Raw genomic sequence first — 22,825 nt, forward strand, 5'->3', positions numbered from 1 at the left:
AATGGAAGCCTACTGTTCAAAGTTCAGATGCCTTTGGAGAATTGCACAACCATCTGCAATGCAAATAATAGCCGTGTCATGTTCTGAGTAAGGGAAAGAAAGTGAGAACCGAAAGCCAATTTGGTAAGATCTAAAAATCCATGTTCATTGTCAGCCCAAATGCAAAAATGTACACAAACCATGAACGACATTCATTAAGACTGGGGGGGGGGGGGGGGGGAGTCTTTAGTTGTGCCTGAATTGTTAAAGCGGACCCGCCAAGATACCCAGTCTTTGCACCTCATTATTCCAAATACGCAGCACAATATCTTCCATTTTCAAAAGACACATGTTTTACGTAGTCACTCTTAAGTTCAATTCTTACAAATAAAGCAAATTATGAATTCTTTATTGAACATTATTTATTCATTCATTCTATTTGTGCTTTTAACTTAATAGCACATTACCATAAACTGAATCCTTACCAACCCCACAAAATAATAAATATATATATATCTCATGATTCAGAGCCGTGCTTCTTTTCCAGTGACTGAAGGAATGGGGGGGGGGGGGGGGGGGTCAAGAGGGTTGCAGTAAAAAACAACAAATAGGCTGGGGGCTCTTTTAGACATCTTTCCTTAGAGCCTCTACCTTTCCAAAGCACATTGGAAAAGAATGTCAGAGGGGAGGGATCTTAGACGAGCAACTGGATAGGATGCAAGGAATCACAGAAAGAAGAACTGAGAATCAGAGAGCGAAAAGGCACAACCAGCACTTGCTGCTCCCCCTGGGGGTTTCCTGTAAGCACCAGCCATCTCTCCAGACAGGGCAGGAAGGGACACCGACTGACCCAGCCATAGGGAGGACATCTTTTGAAGGGAACACTCAAGATCAACTCCACAAGCAAACATGGGTATTGAACTTGCATTAGCCCCTTTCTCAGTGCAGTTCAAATCCATGGTGAAATAAAACTACCAGGACATGACAATCCTTGCTTCGCTTGGGTAGCTACTCCATTTGACTGTGGCAGTTTTCACTTAAAAACAGCAGGATACACCCTTACCAAGAAAAAAAATATATACAGGAAGAAGAATATCTATTCCCACAGTCTGTACAGTTTTGGGCTCATGTTACTTCATCTTTATTGCAAAAAAATACCCAAAAACAAATAAGCTGCAGAAAAGAAATCTTCCACAACTCATCCTTCCCTTTCTTTGAGTTTAGGCCTCGATACTCTACCAGTGACTTCAAGGTTTAAGACAAAACATGGACAAGTATTGTTCGTTCCCCAGGATCTGTTAGTCTTAGAAATTAAAGACCACATTTTCACTAACAGGGAGGTGAAGGGAGGGGTAAATTTAAGTCTTGCTTTATCCAGAATTCTGGTTGTATGAAACGCCTGAGGGACCAAACTCGAGTTCGTCTACACTTATGACTTTAGCAGGCATGGAAGGAAGGGGCTGCTGCAGCACGTCTGAGCCAAACCACTTGGCCAGGCCAGCTCCCCCCACACCAGGAGGGCTACCCACACGTTGCTGGGAGTGGTTTGTCCGATGAGGGCCGTGGTTCTGTGACTGGTGGCCTGGGACTGTTGGATGCACTGAGAGAAAATGAAATTTGTCAGTGAATGCCATAAGGAACATTGGCAAACCCATGTCATAAAGCTAGATCCATTAAGTACCCTCATCTCCCTGCATCTTTTAGACTGTGCATGAACATTAGTACAACATATGCAAAATAGGTTAAAGATGGAGTTGTTGAACTTGTTGAATAATAACAATGACAGACTGAATTGAAAATGCCACTCACTCAGTCTTTGTTGTTGCTGCTGGAGTTGCTGCTGCATGAGCGCTAGTTGCATGGGATTGCCGGCTCTGGGAAGTAAGAGGGGATGTCCCGTTGCTCCTAGGGGGTAGAGGGGTTGTCCGAGTAGGGTAGAGGGCAACCCCTGAAGCTGTGAGAGGTCAACATGTTGTGGAAATATGCCTAGGATGAAGAAAGATTTCAATGAGCACCTCAGCAATCAGTCATTTCCATCCACTTCAGAGTACAAGTAGTAATAGGTTGAAAAATGTATAATTGCTTGAGTACTGTGGATACCAATATGTGACCTTCCCAGACCCATGTTGCCTAGGGTTAAGAACATAAAATATAGATTAATAATCTGAAATTGTATTACCCCCTCAATTTATTTCTCAGATCCCTTAGCCAATTTGTTTAATAATTCATTCATAACATTTTAATAAAATACACTTTAAATTGTATTTTGGAGATCTGTCCACAGAACCCCGGGAAGGACCACTCCGAGAACCCCTGGCTTAACAAAGGCAATTAGCATGTTTGCGCAAACGAGGCACAGAATTACTAATCTTGAACTGTGATTTGTAGATCAGTTTGAAACAAATACAATGTAATCAAGAGTGGACTTGTACTAACCTGCCTGCATCAGAGCCGGGCCAAGCTGCTGTGGCTGGATGCCCTGGGCCAGCATCCTTGCAGCACGCTGGGGTGGAGCTGGGGCAGAGCAGGGCGCACCATGGGCACATGTCCATGGGATAGCAGCGGTACTGGGTAGATTGGACGGGGGAAGGGAGAGACAGACCTGGGGGACACCAGGGTGGGGGTCTGGTGCCCAGCGGAGCCTGGCCTAGGACGCTCCTGGGTGTGCTGGCGAGCCTGGGAGTGGGAGGACAGGGGGGTGGAGCAGGCCTTTACCCCTCCAGACTGAGAACCACTACCATTCATCCCATCCAGGAAAGAGCTGGGAGAGCTACTGTCTGTAACACAGGAACACAAACACTACATTTGACAAGACAGGAACAGACAAGTTAAGTGCGGCGACAAGGGCATTCATCCACCTGACTAGAGTACTAGTTCACTACCACGTGTTTTTTAATTTGATTTATTGTGCAAAAATTACAAGCCCAAAATACACCAGACTAGTTAACCGAGAACGCCTTCTCCAAACAATGTCATTACGGACATGCAAACCTAAATTGACAAAACATTTTAAATACATACATGAAACAGCAGTATGTGAACATACCCTCTTGAGAGTGGCCTTGGGAGTGACCCTCCTTGCTGTCTGGACGACTACCTGGCTCATCTCGACTCTTCTCTTTTGTCTCGTACATCTTACGGATCACAGACGTGGGCACAAAAGATGGTGAAAGCTGAACAGACAAGAACTAATAGTTACATTACTTTGAGTTATATGAGGGCATTAAAAAAGGTAACATGCAACAAACCAGACACTTGGTCAAAAATTGAGTTACAATATTTCAAATTATATATTTAATATACTGTGCATAGGAAGTGACAGTTCAACAAAAAAGCACTTATTTCCTGAAACCACTATCTGGTTTGATTCAGCGGAGTGATTGAACAGGGTCACATTCATTAGCACAGAGGTAGTCCCCTACCTGTCTGTTTTGTGCCTAATGAATATGACCGACAACCTTTCAACATACCATGCTGGTGACAGTGTTGCCAGGGGAGTTTCTGCCTGCAGGACGAGGGCCTGGACCAGGGGATCGGTTCATCCTGGTTTGTCTGGAGAACACACAGTACACAATTGATACCTGAAACCAAGTTTGGAAATACAGGAGGGATCGAAACCCCTATAAAAATAAAAATCAAGGGCCCCCCATAATTACAAAAGATGAATGTTGGGCACCAAGTCATTGTATAATTCAATCCCTGCTTAAAAGCTACTAGTGAAAGTCACCTGTTGTGTTGGTAGGCCTTGTTTGGAGGTGGTTTGTTGTAACCTGTCTGGAAGGCGTGGTGGGCATGGAGAGCCAGGTCTTGCTGGATGATCAGCGCCTGACGGTCAGCCTGGTCAACAGCCATGGACAGCGCCCTCACCTGGAGCCAGAGAAGAAAGCATTCATCTACCACCAGTTTTTACACTCATCTAAAAAGGTTGCAGTTGGCATTTCTTCATTGACAATAGCTAGGTTTCCATACAATTTGCGACAGATCTGAAAATTCTGAAATCTGTAAAATAAAAAACATTTTCCCCCACCAGTGGTTCCACCATACTGACTTGTGGATAAAAAGCAATGCGTGATGACAGTGCCCACCCCCCACAAAAAGGTACTTAATTAACACTTCATATAAGTTCAATATGTTTCCAACTCCCGATAGTGGGCACAAAAAATGTTGCGTTAAAATAGCAAATGTGCCCACTGGTCTTGGCATGTACACGCCACCCAACAGCTTGCAGATCTAGTGCAGGTAGACTAGCCTACATGAGTTTATGGATAGGTGCAATCATTTGTCTAAACGGCAGCCAAGGATCAATCATGTCACCAGAATAAGACCCTCAATACTTATCGGGAAGGATCATCAATCACTGTGCACTTTCACCAACTTGAGGTTCATCATAACATTTAAATCTGTAGCCTAATAAACTCCATGTTTTCCCGAGTCGTAGTAGGAGAACCACACATGTAAATCCAAATACGTACATAAGTGGACACCCCTTCAAATGAGTGGATTCAGCCACACTCGCTGTTGGGTGTAAAAATATATATAAAATCGAGCACAGCCATGCAAACTCCATAGACAAACACTGGCAGTAGAACAGCCTTACTGAAGAGCTTAGTGACTGTCAAAGTGGCCGTCATAGGATACCACCTTTCCAACTAGTCAGTTCGTCAAATTTTAGGCCTGCTCAAGCTGCCCTGGTCAACTGTAAGTGCTGTTATTGTGAAGTAGAAATATCTAGGAGCAATAACGGCTCACAGAACGGGACCACCGAGTGCTGAAGTGCGTAAAAGTTGTCTGTCCTTGGCTGCAATGCTCACTAAAGAGCTACAAACTGCCACGAAGCAACTTCTCCCAGTGCGTGCCACTGAAAAACATCCCCACAGCATGATGCTGCCACCACGCTTCACCATAGGGATGGTGCCAGGTTTCCTCTAGACAGGACACTTGGCATTCAGGCAAAATAGTTCAATCTTGGTTTCAGACCTGAGAATCCTGATTATGGTCTAAGAGTCTTTATGCAGGCTGTCATGTGCCTTCTGAGGACTGGACTCTGGCAATGCCACCATAAAGGCCTGATTGGTAGAGTGCTGCAGAGATGGTTATCCTTCTGGAAGGTTCTTCCATCACAGAAGAACTCTGGAGCTCTGTCAGTTTGACCATCAGGTTCTTGGTCACCACCCTGACCAAGGCCCTTCGCCCCCGATTGCTCAGTTTGGCCAGGCAGCCAGCTCTAGGAGGATCTAAACTTCTATTTAAGAATTATGGAGGCCACTGTTCTTGGGGACCTTCCATGCTGCAGAAATGTTTTGGTACCATTCCCCAGATCTGGGCCTCAACATAATCCGGTCAGAGCAACAGACAATTCCTGCGACTTCATGACTTGGTTTTTGCTCTGACATGCACTGTCAACTGTGGGACCGTATATAGACATGTGCCTTTCCAAATCATGTCCAATCAATTGAATTTACCACAGCTGGATGCCAATAAAAGTTGTAGAAACATCAAGGATGTTCAATGGAAACAGGACGCACCAGAGTGCAATTCCGAGTTTAATATGCAAATAAATAAATGTTTTTGCTCTGTTATTATGGGGTATTGTGTGTAGACTTGACAAATAATTTAATCCATTTTAGAATAAGGATGTAACAAAATGTGGAAAAATCAAGGGGTCTGAACACTAAATGCACAATTTTCAGCGACAAACAGTTAACATCCCTAGGTAGTACAGTTTAAAGTGTCCTGTACGTTTCCAACTGAGCAGCATGCTAGCCTGTCCACTTTTAGATATTGAAACCAAGTAACCTACCTGGAAAAGATGCTTGTTTCTCAAAATGAGTTGGCAATTCCTTGTACAAATGGTTATTTTTATGCTCATTTGCTAGGGCGGTCATAAAATTGTCAGCCGGCTATTGTCATACAAAAGTCTGCCAGTCTCGCCGAAATTGACCATTAATTAACACACTTAGCATCTCCAGGCCGCCATGCATAGAGGCCCTGATGCGCGCCTTGGGAACATTACTTTAAAAAAACAAATCAATTTAATATACACCGTCAGAATAAATCCATTATTTATTTTAGGCATGTCTAAAGAAACAAGAACATTCATTTCAGAAGAAATGAATGTTATATGCCATAGGCTTGTTCATTTAGCAGACAAGATACACACAAAACTCAAGCCATTATTTAATACAAAGGAAAATATAATTCAACCTACCTGAATAAAATACGTGTGGATATGAAGTGGCGATGTTGAGTGTAAAAGTGATCTGAAACAGGGCCTATAAGCTAGATTTAGAGTTAGTTGGCTACTTTAGTTGTGACAGAAATTAAAACACAATACTTAGAATGTATAAGACAATCTTTAGGCTGCATGATAGGCTATAGATTTGAGAAAGTAGCAAAAAAAGCTTAAACTTTGTTCTTTGCCTCAGACTGCACAGCTGTTACATCAAGTAAACATTTTCACCATTCTAAATGTTAATCTTGTATTTACTAAAATGTAAAATAAGTTTAGATTTAAAAATGGCCCATTATAAAAGTGGGAAGGAATAGGGAAGAACTTTTTTCTTTAAATAAACACGCACTCCAATAATAAATGGAAGTCGCTTTCCTGCGGGTTAGTTTCAGGCTACTCTGGTTATTTCACTCCACAGCATCAACCGTTCGAGGCGCATGCAGCCTCTCGCTGCGCTACAGGTGATATTCTGCATGCCATTGGCTCTCCAACCTGGTTCCTGCATTTACCCAGTGCTTAATTTGGGAAACCATGTGAACTCGGTTTGCAAACATTGATAGTAACATGGTTCTCACAACAAAACATTTCATTCAAGTGTTGACAGGCCCCCTTCTCTGCATGCTAGATGAAGGAAAGAAGATGCACCGAAATGAAATTTGACCGTAAGCAATATTTCTTGCCAAAAAATACATATATTTTTAGCAGCCTTAAGCATTCTAGTACAGTTAAATAGTTGACACACACCAAAGAGCTATTTTGTAAGCAGTTACGCATGTCCCCATTACCAGTAAAACATTTCACTTACTTGCTGTGCTGTTTCATTGTTACTTTGTTCAGTCTCAACCAGGATTTCATCATACATATCAAGCAGTGAAGTTTCAGCTCAGTCTATCCATGGCCTTTCCCTCTGTGCGCATTGACCATTTCCACCTGCATATAATTTCTCATGTAAACCCTGTTTGTCTGCATCGAAGTAGTGGTTCTTGTACCTAGCGTTGAGCATGGTGGCGACACAGTAGCAGCTCAGCGAGAACCTTTCCAAGTTATACCAACAGACTGTCAGGTTTTGTTGAGCCAGCGTTAATGCCATGATGTCTGCAGCAGACGCAGTTTTGTTAATTTCTTGAGTCAATTGTTTGAATGGAGCGCGTTCATGTTTCAAACATCCTCAGCAGCAAGAGAACCAGCACATTGAGAAAGCAATACGGCTTTTTTCACTACCAAATCCTTGTCGACCCACTGTGCTGTCGGACTCGGCATGCTCATGGGGCAGACATCGCTTGTCCTAATGTCAGTCGTGAAGCGAATAGCAGTGACGCCCATAGCAAGTAGCTCATGGATGTGCGTTTCAACAATACTATGCATCTCCGGTAGGGCAACATTTGAAAAATAGCATCTACTTGGTAGTGTGTACCGGTGCGCGACCAGTCAACGAAAGCGAACGTCAACCACGACAGGCGGTTTTGCTTGTCAAAGGCAAGGAACTCCATTATCTCTGCATTATTGGATTTCGCCATCTCACTGAAATGCTCTTACTCCTTCAAATGACCACTCGATCCACACAGCAGACATTGTGGGCTAGGTTAGGAATGCTGTGTTGCACATGTATTGCTATATTTGTGTTCCGTCATTGTCATCTACCTACATTACATACAGTTGAAGTCGGCAGTTCACATTCAACCGAAGTGTCATTGAAACTCGTTTTTCAACCACTCCAAAAATGTCTTGTTAACTATAGTTTTGAAAGTCGGTTTTTCAACCACTCCAAAAATGTCTTGTTAACTATAGTTTTGGCAAAAATGACTTGTCATGCACCAATTGTTTAAAGATTTCACTGTATCAATTCCAGTGGATCAGAAGTTTACATACACTAAGTTGACTGTGCCTTTAAAACAGTGTGAAATTACAGAAAATTATGTCATGGCTTTAGAAGCTTCTGATAAGGCTAATTGACATCATTTGAGTCAATTGGAGGTGTACCTGTGGATGCATTTCAAGGCCTAACTTCAAACTCAGTGCCTCTTTGCTTGACATCATGGGAAAAAAAACGAAAAAAAAAAAAAGAAAGTACACCTCCAGAAGTCTAGTTCATTCTTGGGAGCAATTTCCAAACGCCTGAAGGTACCACGTTCATCTGTACAAACAATAGTACGCAAGTATAAACACCACGGAGCAGTCATACCGCGCAGGAAGGAGACGTGTTCTGTTTCCTAAAGATTAAAGTACTTTGGTGCAAAGTGCAAATCAACAAAAGACCTTGTGAAGATGGAGGAAAATGGTTACTAAAGTATCTATCCACAGTAAAATGAGTCCTATTTCGACATAACCTGAAAGTCTGCACAGCAAGGAAGAAGCCACTGCTCCAAAACCATCATAGAAAAGCCAGACTACGGTTTGCAACTGCACATGGGGACAAATATCGTACTCTTTGGAGCAATGTCCCCTGGTCTGATGAAACAAAAATAGAACTGTTTGGCCATAATGACCATCATTATGTTTGGCGGAAAAAGGGAGGTTTGCAAGTCGAACACCATCCCAAACGTGAAGCACGGGGGTGGCAGCATCATGTTGTAGGGGTGCTCTGCTGCAGGAGGGACTGGTGCACTTCACAAAATAGCTGGCTTCATGATGAAAAATGTGGATATTGAAGCAACATCAAGACATCAGTCAGGAAGTGTGTCTTCCAAATGGACAATGACCCCAAGCATACTTCCAAAGTTGTGCCATCAAAGCCCTGACGTCAATCCCATAGAAAATGTGGGCAGAAATGAAAAAGCGTGTGTGATCAAGGAGGCCTACAAACCTGACTCAGTTACACCAGCTCTGTCAGGAGGAATGGGCCAAAATTCACCCAACTTCTTGTGGGAAGCTTAATGGAAGGCTACAAAACATTGACCCAAATTAAACCATTTAAAAAAGGCAATGCTACCAAGTACCAATTGAGTGTATGTAAACTTCATACTCACTGGGAATTCTGACATTTCACATTCTTAAAATAAAGTGGTGATCCTAACTGACCAAAGACAGGGAATTTTTATTAGGATTAAATGTCAGGAATTGTGAGAAACCGAGTTGAAATGTATTTGGCTAAGGTCTATGTAAACGTCCGACTTCCACTGTCGGTACGCACGGCAGCTTTGACATCAGTTCTTTTACGACGGCGTTAAACTAGACATCGGGCTGAGGCCAGCATTTTTAGCCAATATCGGCCAATTCCGATATATCATGCATCCCTAAAAGGCACGGTTGTTAAATATTCTATAGCAAAAGTTAGTCAGCCTATTAATTATGAGAGTATAAAACTCCAATTGTAGGCTTAGCTGCCCTGAACAAGCAATGAACCAACAGCATTGCATACCCCTAGAAGTTCTTCTAGACTCATGGATAGAAAGTTCGGAGTGTAGCATTAGGTAAGCAGTCAAAGGCGAAAACGCACATTGAACAAATTAGGATATGCTAGACCAATGTAACAATGAAATCTTAACCAGTTATGGCTGCGATCACCGTACAGGGACCAACAGCAGGGGAAATTTCAGAGTGACAACTAAAAATACAACTTCGTAACATTAAACATTCTTGAAAATGCAAGTGTCTTACACCCTTCAAAAGATTAGAATCTTGGTAATCAAACTATGTTTTCCAATTTAAAATAGCTATTACAGAGAACAAATCCCATGCTTTTGTTTGAGAAGAGCAATAGAAACATTGTGCCGTGAATTCCATCTATCAATTTCTTACGGAGCATTTGACATGATTCCCCCCTGTAAACAAGCGTTTATCTAGTCATGGTGGGTTTCAGTGCATTCCTCTGGATGTTTGCAACACAGCCAAATGTCGTTTTTTTTGCAGGGAGTATTGACCGAAGTGAGACGATTTGAAGACAACGATAAATGACTACCTTACGCACCAATAATTTTAGCGAAGCTTCATTGATTGACTATATTTCTGCCCAATGACCACTGATCTTCTTGAAATCTAGCTGGGTAGATACGCCAGTATGTAACAGTTTGGGGTTGGACCACAATTCCTTGTTTGTAATCGCACGCGCAGGGAACTCCATTTTCGCCTTGACGATCAGAGGCGTTGCTGTAAGGCTTTTTACGCGCAGCTGTATTTCAAAAAGTTGTAGTTTCAACAATTTCATTGAAGATATCATGGCAAATAAATAATGTAAAGCGAAGTCAAACTAAAGTGAAAGTGAGAGATTTTTTTGTTTGAGGAATCTTGGCGTGTTATGATTCAAACAGGAACTGAGGAGCTGTTTCTGCAAGGACAGGACGTACTTCTGGATGGGTAAGTGCTAATGCCGTTTTATGAAATATATATTATATATATAAAAAATAAACAATTTTGCAATGAAATGCGTAGTTTGTGTATACATATATATATATATATCACACAAAAACCAACACACACATTTGTTGTTGTGAGTGGGAGAGAGGGGCTTAGTGTATGTGTGGAAAGGGACACCGTACACAAGGAGACAAGCCATGAGAACAAGTGGACATAAACGTTCATAAAAACCTTGATTCTTGCGATACAGGCATTTGGAATTTTTCACTAAAACAAATTTGATATGTCGCCCAGCCCTACTTCAGAAAAGTGTTACTGTCCCAAAATTAGGGCCGGGATGATACCAGGATCACAATTTTTCCATGACAAAAAGGAAAACACAAAGCAGACTTTAGGCCCTTTAAAACCTGTTGTATGTAAAATAGTGTCCTATAGCTTTGATAATAAAATGGATGATAATGTGATACAAATATTAGGGTTGTTTTCCTAAAGAAGTTAACGCAGTTTGATACTAATGAGTTGAGATACTGGTATCGTCCTGGCCCGACCCATCATTGGGAAATTTGATAGACAAGAGTATCTCTGACCTGTTGTTGCTGTTGTAGGGTGGGTCCATGTCCAGGACCAGGGCTGAAGGATCTATGGATCTCTGGGAACTGCTCCCCAATCATGGGCTGTGGACCAACAGGGTAACCTGAAAAGGTCACAAGACAAAAGTAGTCATTCAATTACACTGTAGTTATTAGGCACCAAATGGAAGAAAATTGCCCTGAAACAGGGGCAGGGTAGAGACTATGAACATTTGTTTTCTACAGTATACCCTAATGAACACAACCTAGTCTTAGCTTCCACAGAGTAATCTCTACCGGCAGGAGGATGCATGCGGCCATGGAAGTAGTCAGGAGAGGGAGCCCTCTGTGTGAAGAGTGGAGGCGAGGGCCCCCTGTGCTGTAGCAGGCTGTGTTGAGGACCAGGGAGTGGAGGGGCATTGGGGCTGCCCAGCAGGCTGTGGAGGAGTGAAGGGGAGCCTCTACAGGGAGGTCCCTGTGCACCCAGAAGCTCCTGTAACAGTTTTACACACTTCAGACGGGACCAACACAGACATCATAAAATAAGCACTAATCAGGGAGTCATCCATTACTAAACAAACAAAATAATGCCATCCTTTCATGCTACAGCTTACTATCAAAATCCCACATGCAAGCTAGTCCCAAACCACACACACCTGGAATATGTTCTTGTGCTGTTGGGCAGGCACTGGGGCTTCAGGCAGGGGCACTACAGCAGGGTTCGAGGGCTGTTTGAGCTGTAAATGGGGTGGAAGGTGGTGCAATCAGACAGCCGTCTTGGTAGTGGACACACTTAATCCATCCCAATGGGCATTTTCTGATGCATACATTTTGATTTTATTTATTTGACCTTTATTTAACCAGGTAGGCCAGTTCAGCACAAGTTGTCATTTACAACTGACCTGGCCAAGATAAAGCAAAATGACAAAGAGTTAAACAAACATAGATTAATCTATTTTATTTTGTGTTATTGACTATGTACATTGTGTGCAAATGTAGAAGAGTAGAGAGGTAGGCAAGAAGTAGGCCCAAGAGGCAAAAATAACTACAATATAGCATTAATACTGGAGTGATAGATGTGCGAGTAGATACTGGGGTGCAAAATAGCAAGAGCGTAAGTAATAATATGGGGATGAGGTAGTCAGGTGTGCAATTTACAGATTGGCTGTGTACAGGTACAGTGATGTAAGCTGCTCTGACAGCTGATGCTTAAAGTTCAAGGGAGATATCAGTCTCCAGCTTCAGTGATTTTGCAATTTGGTTTGTCATTGGCAGCAGAGAACTGGAAGGAAAGGCAGCCAAAGGAAGTGTTGGCTTTGGGGATGACCCGTGCAATATACCTGCTGGAACGCATGCTACAGGTGGGTGCTGCTATGGTGACCAGTGAACTAAGATAAGGCAGGGCTTTACTTAGCTAAGACTTATAGATGACCTGGAGCCAGAGGGTTTGGTGACGGTTATGTAGTGAGGGCTAGCCAACGAGAGCACACAGGTCGCAGTGGTGGGTAGTATATGGGTCTTTGGTGGCAACTGAAGGCACTGTGATAGCAAATTGGATCAGTCTGAGTAGTGTTGGAGACTATTTTGTCAATGACGTCGCTGAAGTCAAGGATCGGTAGGATAGTCAGTTTTATGAGGGTTTGTTAGGCAGCATGAGTGAAGGAGGCTTTGTTGCGAAACAGAAAGCCGATTCTAGATTTAATTTTGGATTGGAGATGCTTAATGCGAGTCTGGAAGGAGTGTTTACAGTCTAGCCAGACACCTAGGTATTTATAGATTTCCACATATTCTAAGTCAGTACCATCCAGAGTAGTGATGGTGCGGGCAGCGATCAGGTGAAGAGCATGCATTTAGTTTCACTTGTTTTTAAGAGCAGTTGGAGGCGACGGAAGGAGTGTTATATGGCATTGAAGCTCGTTTGGAGGTTGGTTAACAGTGTCCAAAGAGGGGCCAGATGTACACAGAATGGTGTCGTCTGCATAGATGTGGATCAGAGAAACACCAGCAGCAAGAGAGACATTTTTGATATATACAGAGAAGAAAGTCAGTCCGAGAATTGAACCCTGTGGCACCCCCATAGAGACTGCCAGAGGTCCGGACAACAGGCCCTCCGATTTGACACATTGAACTCTGAGAAGTAGCTGGTGAACCAGGCGAGGCAGTCATTTGAGAAGCCAACATATGCTTTGGTTAGTTTGTGTTACACATCCAATTTTAACATCAAAATACTAGAAATGACTGAGGTCATTCAATGAAAAACATGGATTGTTACATAAGACATTATGGGTGGGTTGCACCAACATGGTTAAAATTAATCTAGGATTAGAGCTAATCTAGGTTTATGATTAGAGATGTTGCACCACCTCATTTTAAATCTGGATCAGTAAATCTATGACTAAGAGTTTTAAACTAATGATTAGTGACATGTTACACCAATAAGGTATTTCGTGAATTGAAACGAAGTAGCTAGCCAACTTGCAAAACGAGGCCACAAAATTGCTGTTCCTTGATAAAAACAATGTAACGTTAGAACTACTGCAACTATCGTAAAAAGTTCTCAGGGGTTGGCTGATTTGAAATAAAATCTGTTATTGGCCAGTACTAGACAGAAAACTAATTTGTTAGCTACTGTAGCTAGCTAGTTTATAAACCAAGCTAGCTAGCGTACAATATTTGTCATTAACGCTATTTGTCCGCTAGCCACCTGATCATGGCAAGTCCAAGAACATGACAAGTCCAAGTTCAAATTTCTCTACTTATGAAAGAATTGAAAATATCGCCGGAGCTGATCGAGGAATTTAGTAATGTACTGGAGGATAAAAAGACAACCAACACGACTGCCAAAAAGTAGTAAGACGCCATTTAATACGACAAATGTAAATGGATTGACATGGAGTAAAGGGGAGAGGGACCCAAATCAAATTAAAGAGGGCTGGAAAAAAGCAAATGCAAATCCAGAAAGGACATGGCAAAGGAAAGGCGGGGGCTATTTCAGACTGGAGCGGGGCCTCCGTCCAAGGGAATTGATCCTATCACCCAGAAGATATGCGAGATGATTCCCCAGCAGTTACCCCCTCCAATTTTTTAAAAAACATTTATTTTACTAGGCAAGTCAGTTAAGAACAAATTCTTATTTTCAATGACGGCCTAGGAACAGTGGGTTAACTGCCTGTTCAGGGGCAGAACGACAGATTTGTACATTGTCAGCTCGGGGGTTTAAACTTGCAGCCTTCCGTTTTATTTTATTTCACCTTTATTTAACCAGGTAGGCTAGTTGAGAACAAGTTCTCATTTGCAACTGCGACCTGGCCAAGATAAAGCATAGCAGTGTGAACAGAACAGTTCCACATGGAGTAAACAATAAACAAGTCAATAACACAGTAGGAAAAAAAAGAGTCTATATACATTGTGTGCAAAAGGCATGAGGTAGGCAAATAATTACAATTTTGCAGATTAACACTGCAGTGATAAATGATCAGATGGTCATGTACAGGTAGAGATATTGGTGTGCAAAAGAGCAGAAAAGTAAATAAATAAAAACAGTATGGGGATGAGGTAGGTAAAATTGGGTGGGCTATTTACCGATAAGACTATGTACAGCTGCAGCGATTGGTTAACTGCTCAGATAGCAGATGTTTAAAGTTAGTGAGGCAAATATAAAATCTCCAACTTCAGCGATTTTTGCAATTCGTTCCAGTCACAGGCAGCAGAGAACTGGAACGAAAGGCGGCCAAATGAGGTGTTGGCTTTAGGGATGATCAGTGAGATACACCTGCTGGAGCGCGTGCTACTGGTGGGAGCTGCCACCGTGACCAGTGAACTGAGATAAGGCGGAGCTTTACCTAGCATGGACTTCTAGATAACCTGGAACCAGTGGGTCTGGTGGCGAATATGTAGCGAGGGCCAGCCGACTAGAGCATACAAGTCGCAGTGGTGGGTGGTATAAGGTGCTTTAGTGACAAAACGGATGGCACTGTGATAAACTGCATCCAGTTTGCTGAGTAGTGTTGGAAGCTATTTTGTAGATGACATCGCCGAAGTCGAGGATCGGTAGGATAGTCAGTTTTACTAGGGTAAGTTTGGCGGCGTGAGTGAAGGAGGCTTTGTTGCGGAATAGAAAGCAGACTCTAGATTTGATTTTTGATTGGAGATGTTTGATATGAGTCTGGAAGGAGAGTTTACAGTAGCCAGACACCTAGGTACTTATAGATGTCCACATATTCAAGGTCGGAACCATCCAGGGTGGTGATGCTAGTCGGGCATGCGGGTGCAGGCAGCGAACAGTTGAAAAGCATACATTTGGTTTTACTAGTGTTTAAGAGCATATGGCGGCCACGGAAGGAGTGTTGTATGGCATTGAAGCTCGTTTGGAGGTTAGTTAGCACAGTTTCCAAGGACGGGCCGGAAGTATATAGAATGGTGTCGTCTGCGTAGAGGTGGATCAGGGAATCGCCTGCAGCAAGAGCAACATCATTGATATATACAGAGAAAAGAGTCGGCCCGAGAATTGCTAGTTACTTGTCCAATGCTCTAACCACTAGGCTAACCTGCCACCATAACCCCTATGATGGACAATTTGACCCAATATTTAGTAAGCATAAATAACGCACTTTAAAACTAACGTTAATGCTACTTCACTAATATGTTAGTGTTATCAGGCCCGTTACAGCATGTTGAATAACATGATTCGTACCAAGGCTGGGAATATCATAAAACCCAATTCAATTGTACAAAATGGGCACGCAAATAGCCCACTGTATAACGAGTTAATTATCCTAAAATGCAACGGGATTTAACTGGTCTATTCTGAGGAACCCGTTTTAGTCTCTCCACAGTAGATATGCTGCCATTTTATCAGTTAAACCACCTCAAGTGGCAGTTGAGAAATAATCTCCAATCTAAGTTTAAGTTTAAGTTTAAGTTTAAGTATATATATATATATATATTTTTATAATTCATTGACCAACAGGCTAAAAATGTATCTAAATTTAAAGTGAAAATTAAACTTAGATTAGAGGAAAGATTTAATTTAAAATGTGGTGCAACAAGATTAATAGCCAAAACTTGTTTTAACAGATATTCCATGTTGGTGCAACCCACCCTATAACATTTGACATAACAATTCTAACAAATTAATCTGTCGTGACCAATTTGTTACAAAAAGCAACAATTGTTCGTCCGATCTGAACATTTTCCCATTGGGATGGAGAAGAGCAAAGTATGTCTCAGCCAGAGGCAATGAAAGTCCTGAATGTAGATATACCCCCATGTCCATAGATCAAAGTGACAGACATTCACCAGGGTACAAAACTAACAGGACAGTGATAATCCAGTAGAATTTGATATGAAGTATAATGTTAAGGGTTAATGTAAAGAAAATCTTTATGCAATCCTTTGATTGTCATGTTACTGCATCGAGGTTCAGGTGAATCCAGAACACCCCTCGAAAGAGGAAGTCTTCGAACTTTCCTTTACAAATTTATACCCATCACTTTCCCAGATGTACTGACTTCGGTGTTTTGATTTAATGGTTAGGATGTTAGCTTTCATGCATCATTTGCCACACTCACAGCAAAACATACGTGGGTCAGTTTACCAGACTCTAGGTTACCTGAAGCAGCTCAAAGCAGTTAGGGATTAAACATCCAGCTGGAAGCATACCAACAGGACAGTCAGTGCTTTTTAAAGATTAGCTGAGAGCGGCACACTTACGTTGCTGTTCACTTGGTTTTCTTTGGGGTGGCTGGGCAGTGTTCCACTTGCCTTCATGCTGCTGACCAACTTGTTAAAGGCGGACATGTCAGGGTCTCTGGCCCGTGAACACGGGGGCCCTGCACTGGGGCCTACACCGCCTGTTAGAGCCCGCTCCAGATGCTCAGCCATGAAGGGTGTGCCACTGCTGGTGCGGCCTCCGCCACCGATGCTTCCCTGCTGCTGGTGGGCCTTTCGTGGCATCTGGTGGTGAAGTTCCGAGCCCACTTTCAGCTCCTTCAGGCCCCCCTCTACCTCCTCCAAAGAGAGAACTACGCCCGAGTGAGCTGGGGGACAAGGCAGAAGGGCAATGTAAACATTCACATCATACCAATGCACCAAAACCTATGAACCATTACTCTCGTCTTAAATGCTGTACAAGCCACAAGACCTAACCATTTTTATACAAGACAAATTTTGTAATAGTCTTGCAGCTGATGTAGTTGACATGGTGGAATTTAGGTACTGTTTATGTAAAGGATAACTCACTGCTCTGCTGTAGCCGTTGCTTGTTAACATTGAGGCTGGAGAGGAGGGGTTTCAAGTCTATCTTGGCCTTGTGTAACAGCTCCAGGATGTCCACCTTATCCCTACACTCCACTGACTGGATGGGGGTGAAGTAGGGGACAGGGCCCCCCTGGCTAGGGGACGTACAGCGGGGGTCCAGCCCTGAGGGAGGGGTAAACCAATAATTTCCGAAATTTAGACAATAGGGTGCAGTTGCCTAGACAAATTAAGTTTGTGTTTATTTCAGGATTAGGCTTAATCTGTGACCATAACAAGTGTGTTAGTCCTCAATGTAAAAAAAGCATTGCATTTCATGTTGTTATTCAATTATGCTTCTATAATAAAATTAAACAGAAGGCATAACTAAGGAGGGAATGAAGTCCCCCACCTCCCCGGGGATGAATTCTAGAATGGTCCCAGATCTGTTTGTGCAGTCTTGCCAACTCCTATGTCATTGTCATGCTAATGACCACAGGAGGTGGCAAGACAGCAAACAGATCTGGGACCAGGCTAGAAATGTGCCCCTTCCTTACCGGCCAGTCTCTCCAGCTCCTCGTGGGGGGTGGAGCGCAGGCTGGAGGAGCGGCTGCCTGAAGGACTCAGGTTACTGGAGAACCACCGGCTGAAACGGCTGGCCGACACAGGGCCCTCACCCAGAACATCCTCTATCATCTGCAACATAGGGACAGAGGCCAGTCAGAGACAAGCTGGTAGTCCAGAGTGGCAGACTGCTGAAGGGTGGGTGTGACACTTACATTTAGGGCTCTGTCCATGTGCACACTTAGGCTTTTTGTCAGTAGTGTACCCTTCATTCATTTAATCTGTGCTTTATTTCCCTATCCCATGGCTATAAAATAGGGAAATGGGCTCCCTTTGCTAATAATTTGCAAGGTATTCTAATAAGTGACGTAATAAACTGGAACACAATGGGCATACATTTGCATTAGACTGAACACGAACAAACCCACCACACTGGAGGAGAAACCGGTTGGGTCCCTTACAACCTTTGACTGCATTTTTTAAATCATAATACAGCAAGAAAATATTTTAGAAAGTACAATGTCCTTGACAGGGTGACAATCCAAATAGACAAAGAAAAGTCCCAAGTGATAACACCATGAAACTAACCTCCAGTGTATGAGAAGACCATGTATAGCCAAATACAGACCAATGCATGGTATATTTAAAGTTGATGTATAACACAGTGCACACCTTATAGTCCCCAAACACACACCGTAAACATGCAGTGCTGCCCAGGACTTACAGAGGCCAGTCCTGGCATGGTCTTCTCCAGGTTGAAAAACTCATTGAAGTCAAAGTCTCCTGATGTCTGCTCTGGTAGGACCTCTGGGTGAGGGACCTCCTGGTCTGATGTAAAGTGAGAATCTCTCACTACATGCTCCTCTGCTAGCCCACCGTTACATTCCACTGCTGAACACAATGCAAACATGACAATGACTAAACACATTACAGACCATCGGGGTAGCTTGCTGGTTGAAGATAAACTGATCGCTGAATGGCTACTGAAGATAGACAATTACATTGATGGAAAATACAATATTGAATCTGACGTTGCATTAGATACCACCACCCCCCGGTACTCATTTTAAAAAGTATATGGAGTTATTTTTTACTCAAACCACCCGCATACCAGATTGGACCCAGCCACCAGACAACCTTTTTGGGGGACACCAACTCCCATGATCTCCAATGGTGATATGATGCAGCATGACTTGCCTTCTCTCACAGAGTCTGTCCTCTTCCTGGACCGTTTGGGTCTGCGCTTGTCCTCCTCCAGGATCTTGTCATCAAAGCCAATGAGCTCAATGGTCTCTGATTGGCTGGTCGGGCCCCCTGAGAACCACTCCGGCTCTTCCTCCAGGTCATTCCTTCTCCTCTCACTGAACACACGCTTGTCCCCAAAGTCACGCTGCAGGAAAGGGAAGAAGAACTGGTATACGCCAAATCTAACAGGCTGCTAAATACCATGGGAAATATTTAAAGAGAGCAAAGAGTGGAATGTGTACACAGCTCCTGACGATTGTCATTTAGATTTATTACTGCAGGAAGTAGGCCTCCCATTGAGGCACAAGAAATAACCATTTTGTGTGTAGGTACATACAGATAACTATTTGTCCCTTTAGGGTCATTCTGTTTGAATTGAATGCAGCTCAGGAAGCAGCAGACAGACACTAACCCTGAACCTCTTATCCTTGAAGTCTCGCTCCTTCTCCACGCGGGGTTCCCTCTCCCTTTCGAACCCTCGGGCCGCCATGATGCGTCCACTACCGATGCGCCGCGCCACACCCAACCTGAGACTCTCATTCTCCTTATTCTCCAGGGGGCTGACAGGGCGGCGGGTGGGTGCAGGCAAAGCATTGCCAACGCAACCCCCTCCGAAGCTACGACGCTGTGGGCTGAGCACCACATCCAGGTCATCCTCCTTTAGTCGCTCACGGGGATCTGAGAACAGTGTCACAAAAAAACAGTTAGCATTCAACATTCACACTAATGCATCATAGCTTATTCTACAAAGAATAGTAAGACTAAGCAAGGTGGCGTGTCTAAGGACAGCTGTACAAATTTGAGCTCAAAAGCCCTCAACCTTATGGAGTATGTTTTAAATGTATATGCCTGTCATTTGAATATCAGCTATGAAAATAATACTACATTACTCATTTACCTGCAATTCTACGTTTCAGAGGGATCCTATCATCCACAAAGTCCTTCTTATATCCATCCACAGGAGAGCTGCACTCCGAGGTGGGGTACAGCGAAGCATGCCACTTCTCAGGGTCCCACACACCATCACTGGACACCCCCCACCCCAAAAAAACACAACAGTTAAACCAGAGGGAACAACTCAAGAGTTGGCATAGAACTACAAGTGTTTGTCACACTTTGGACTAACTTGACCCAATCTAAAAAAACTCACCTGTCAAATTTTTCCAAAAGACAGTCTGGCCTTTCATTAGAGATTGGGAAATATTTTATCTCCAAAAGCTCCTCCTGTAAGAAGACAAATTTTGTTAACCCACAAAGTTGTGCTGCTAGGTGCGCAGCCATCTATTTATATTAGCCATGCATCGCCAAAATACCTTGGTATATCTGTAAGGGGATGGTCCAGTTGATTCCTTGACCACCTCGATGTCACCATTCTCCTGCACCTCTACACAAACATCCCTTTCCATGACTCCGTCAGGGGGCCAAACCAATATATAACTTCTGTTTTAAGATCTTAGTAGTATACCTGTTAAAGAATGACATATTGTTATGAAATAACCCATACAGGCCTACTATATCTACCAAAAGTAAAAAATTCATAACCCTGAAAGTGAATTCTATATTGGTGAGAAAGACACAAATGTCTGAATAAATACTGGATATGCAAACATCCTTCTGGCATTATTTTAAAAGTAGGTTGCGTAGTAATTACAAGAAAATAGTAAATATCAACACGCAAAGATCAAGCCTATATCACTACTAGCTACATTCGAGAAATACATCGCCTTTCTTAGCACATTAACGCGAGGTCTGCGACGTGGCCTGGAGTTAAAAGCAGACAAGACGAAATTGAAAAACTAAACTGGTCTGGCAACAAGTCAGCCATCCATACCTGAGCGGCATAGCGAAGTGGCGATTAACGTTATCAAGTTAGCTAATGATGGCAATTAGGTAGCCAACTAACGTTCGCATGCAAGGAAATTGGCGATCATTAGTTAGCAAGCTAAATAATTTAAAGCTGACACGCAGTCAATCAACTGGAAGTATCCATCTAAATTACTAAGGGTCAAGCTGACTCACTAAAATGTGTAACTACCGTTAGTTAACTAATTGAAAGAAGGTGTACTGGCAGATGACATGAATACGCTGATACTAAGACAACCGGCGTCAAATATTCAATGAATGGCTAACAATTAGCTAGCTACCTATCTAGTTTGAAGTTATGACCATTGGCGTCGTGTTTGGTTTACTTGGTAGCTAACTAACGTTATGTAGTTGGCCAACTAGTTAGCATACTTAGAGGCCAAAACAAAAGCAAAAAAGCGAGCCTGAATGCCGACTTGTTGTGGGATAATTTGATAGCCAAGTTACCCAACTAACGCGTTAGCCACAAATTCAATTAATAAATGCCTCGCAGTCAAGTAACGTTAACAAACCCACCAACATAATTCACTCTTAAAGTTGCAGATACTTATATGTAAAAAGGTACCCATTCACTTACAATTAAGTTCAGAAAACGTATGAAGCCAAAATGTTAGCTAGCTAACCTAGCTCTACGGCTAGTTAGCCAGCTAGCTAGCTGGGGATAAAGCCTTCCAATAAGTGCACGTTTTTCTTACAATTAACTAGGGTCGTTTTTTCAACAAAGAGCCAACGCCCGTTATATTTCTACGAACACAAATCCAAAAGTATACTGGCGTGTTATATTGTCGAAGGAGACTTGTCTTCGGTATATGTTTCGTCGCAGCAGCGAATTTGCGTTCATCACCACTTAGTTCGGAACGAGTTATTCGTAGGCTTGATTATATAGTGCCCATCACTAATGCCTTGCTGAACTATTTCGAAATATAATCAATAATTTCTTAAAACCATTACTGTATTTGACAATGTCTCTTTTGGCTATGAAAATAATGTATATGTATTTAGATAAAATATAAACGGCTGCTTGTCTTTTATGAGTGAGTCATTTCATATCAGGCATTCTGTATGGTCAGCTAATTGTTATCATTCCATAGCAGAGCGATAAATGCTGATAATTTTCATACTTTCAATGCTTTTAAAAAAAACAACTAGCCCTTTCCTTGATTGCTAATTTGACATGTAGGCCTGGCCAACCAAAGGGTACTCAACACATCCACATTTGTATTTCTTAGTAAATTATACAAATGTCCTGTCATGTTAGGGCAAGATTATCTGTGCTTTAAAGCACCCTTAACTGAATGTAAGTGTTTTGTGTATGTGGTCTGTTGGTTTGCACAGAGTAAGTTTGTAAAACAGCACGCGGTCACTTAATAACAAGGGTGCCACCATAAAGATCAGCATCTTTATTTATTTTAAAGGGTATGACAGAAGCACCAAACGTTTTGTTAAAAATAAATTAACTTGATTGCACAAAGCTGGCCTACTTCAACATGATGTCTGTAAAACTCGCTCAACCCGCTGGTTTCAACTTCACCTCTAAGGAAGAAGAAACTTCATGATTGGACGGACAATGAGCCTCTCAACTGATCAAATAGTGTGCGTGGTGCAATTGCAAGATATACACCTTTGAGAAAACCGTAAGAATAAGCAAGAACAAAGGCCCTGACCTCGGCGAGTTCCCTTCAAAACAAAAGTCTCGCAATGAATATGGTAAAAAATGATAATAGAAATGGTCAAATGTTATTAGGAAATGTTAGCAGACTTTGAATTTTAACAAAATCAAAAAAGGGTAAATTAGCTTGAATGCAGTATGTTCTTTCAATTGGACAGACATAATTGCCTGAACGTCGTG

General features: G+C 42.6%; 1 protein-coding gene across 1 annotated transcript; it reads right to left on the reverse strand.

Moving 5' to 3' along the window:
- Window positions 1–371: 371 nt before the first annotated feature.
- eif4enif1 (eukaryotic translation initiation factor 4E nuclear import factor 1) lies at window positions 372–21,840 on the reverse strand. Its single transcript, XM_064968077.1, is given in 20 exon segments — window positions 372–1,579; window positions 1,789–1,965; window positions 2,416–2,475; window positions 2,478–2,756; window positions 3,026–3,152; window positions 3,450–3,531; window positions 3,707–3,846; window positions 11,089–11,195; window positions 11,368–11,563; window positions 11,727–11,807; window positions 16,783–17,108; window positions 17,311–17,490; window positions 17,862–18,000; window positions 18,593–18,756; window positions 19,066–19,258; window positions 19,526–19,791; window positions 20,012–20,139; window positions 20,264–20,337; window positions 20,427–20,578; window positions 21,554–21,840. Coding segments are annotated over 19 exon segments (3,042 nt in total). The 5' UTR covers window positions 20,520–20,578; window positions 21,554–21,840; the 3' UTR covers window positions 372–1,349.
- Between the last annotated feature and the right edge of the window lie 985 nt (window positions 21,841–22,825).

The sequence above is a fragment of the Oncorhynchus masou genome, chromosome 6, assembly GCF_036934945.1.
Source record: "Oncorhynchus masou masou isolate Uvic2021 chromosome 6, UVic_Omas_1.1, whole genome shotgun sequence".
NCBI classification, from domain to species: Eukaryota; Metazoa; Chordata; class Actinopteri; order Salmoniformes; family Salmonidae; genus Oncorhynchus; species Oncorhynchus masou.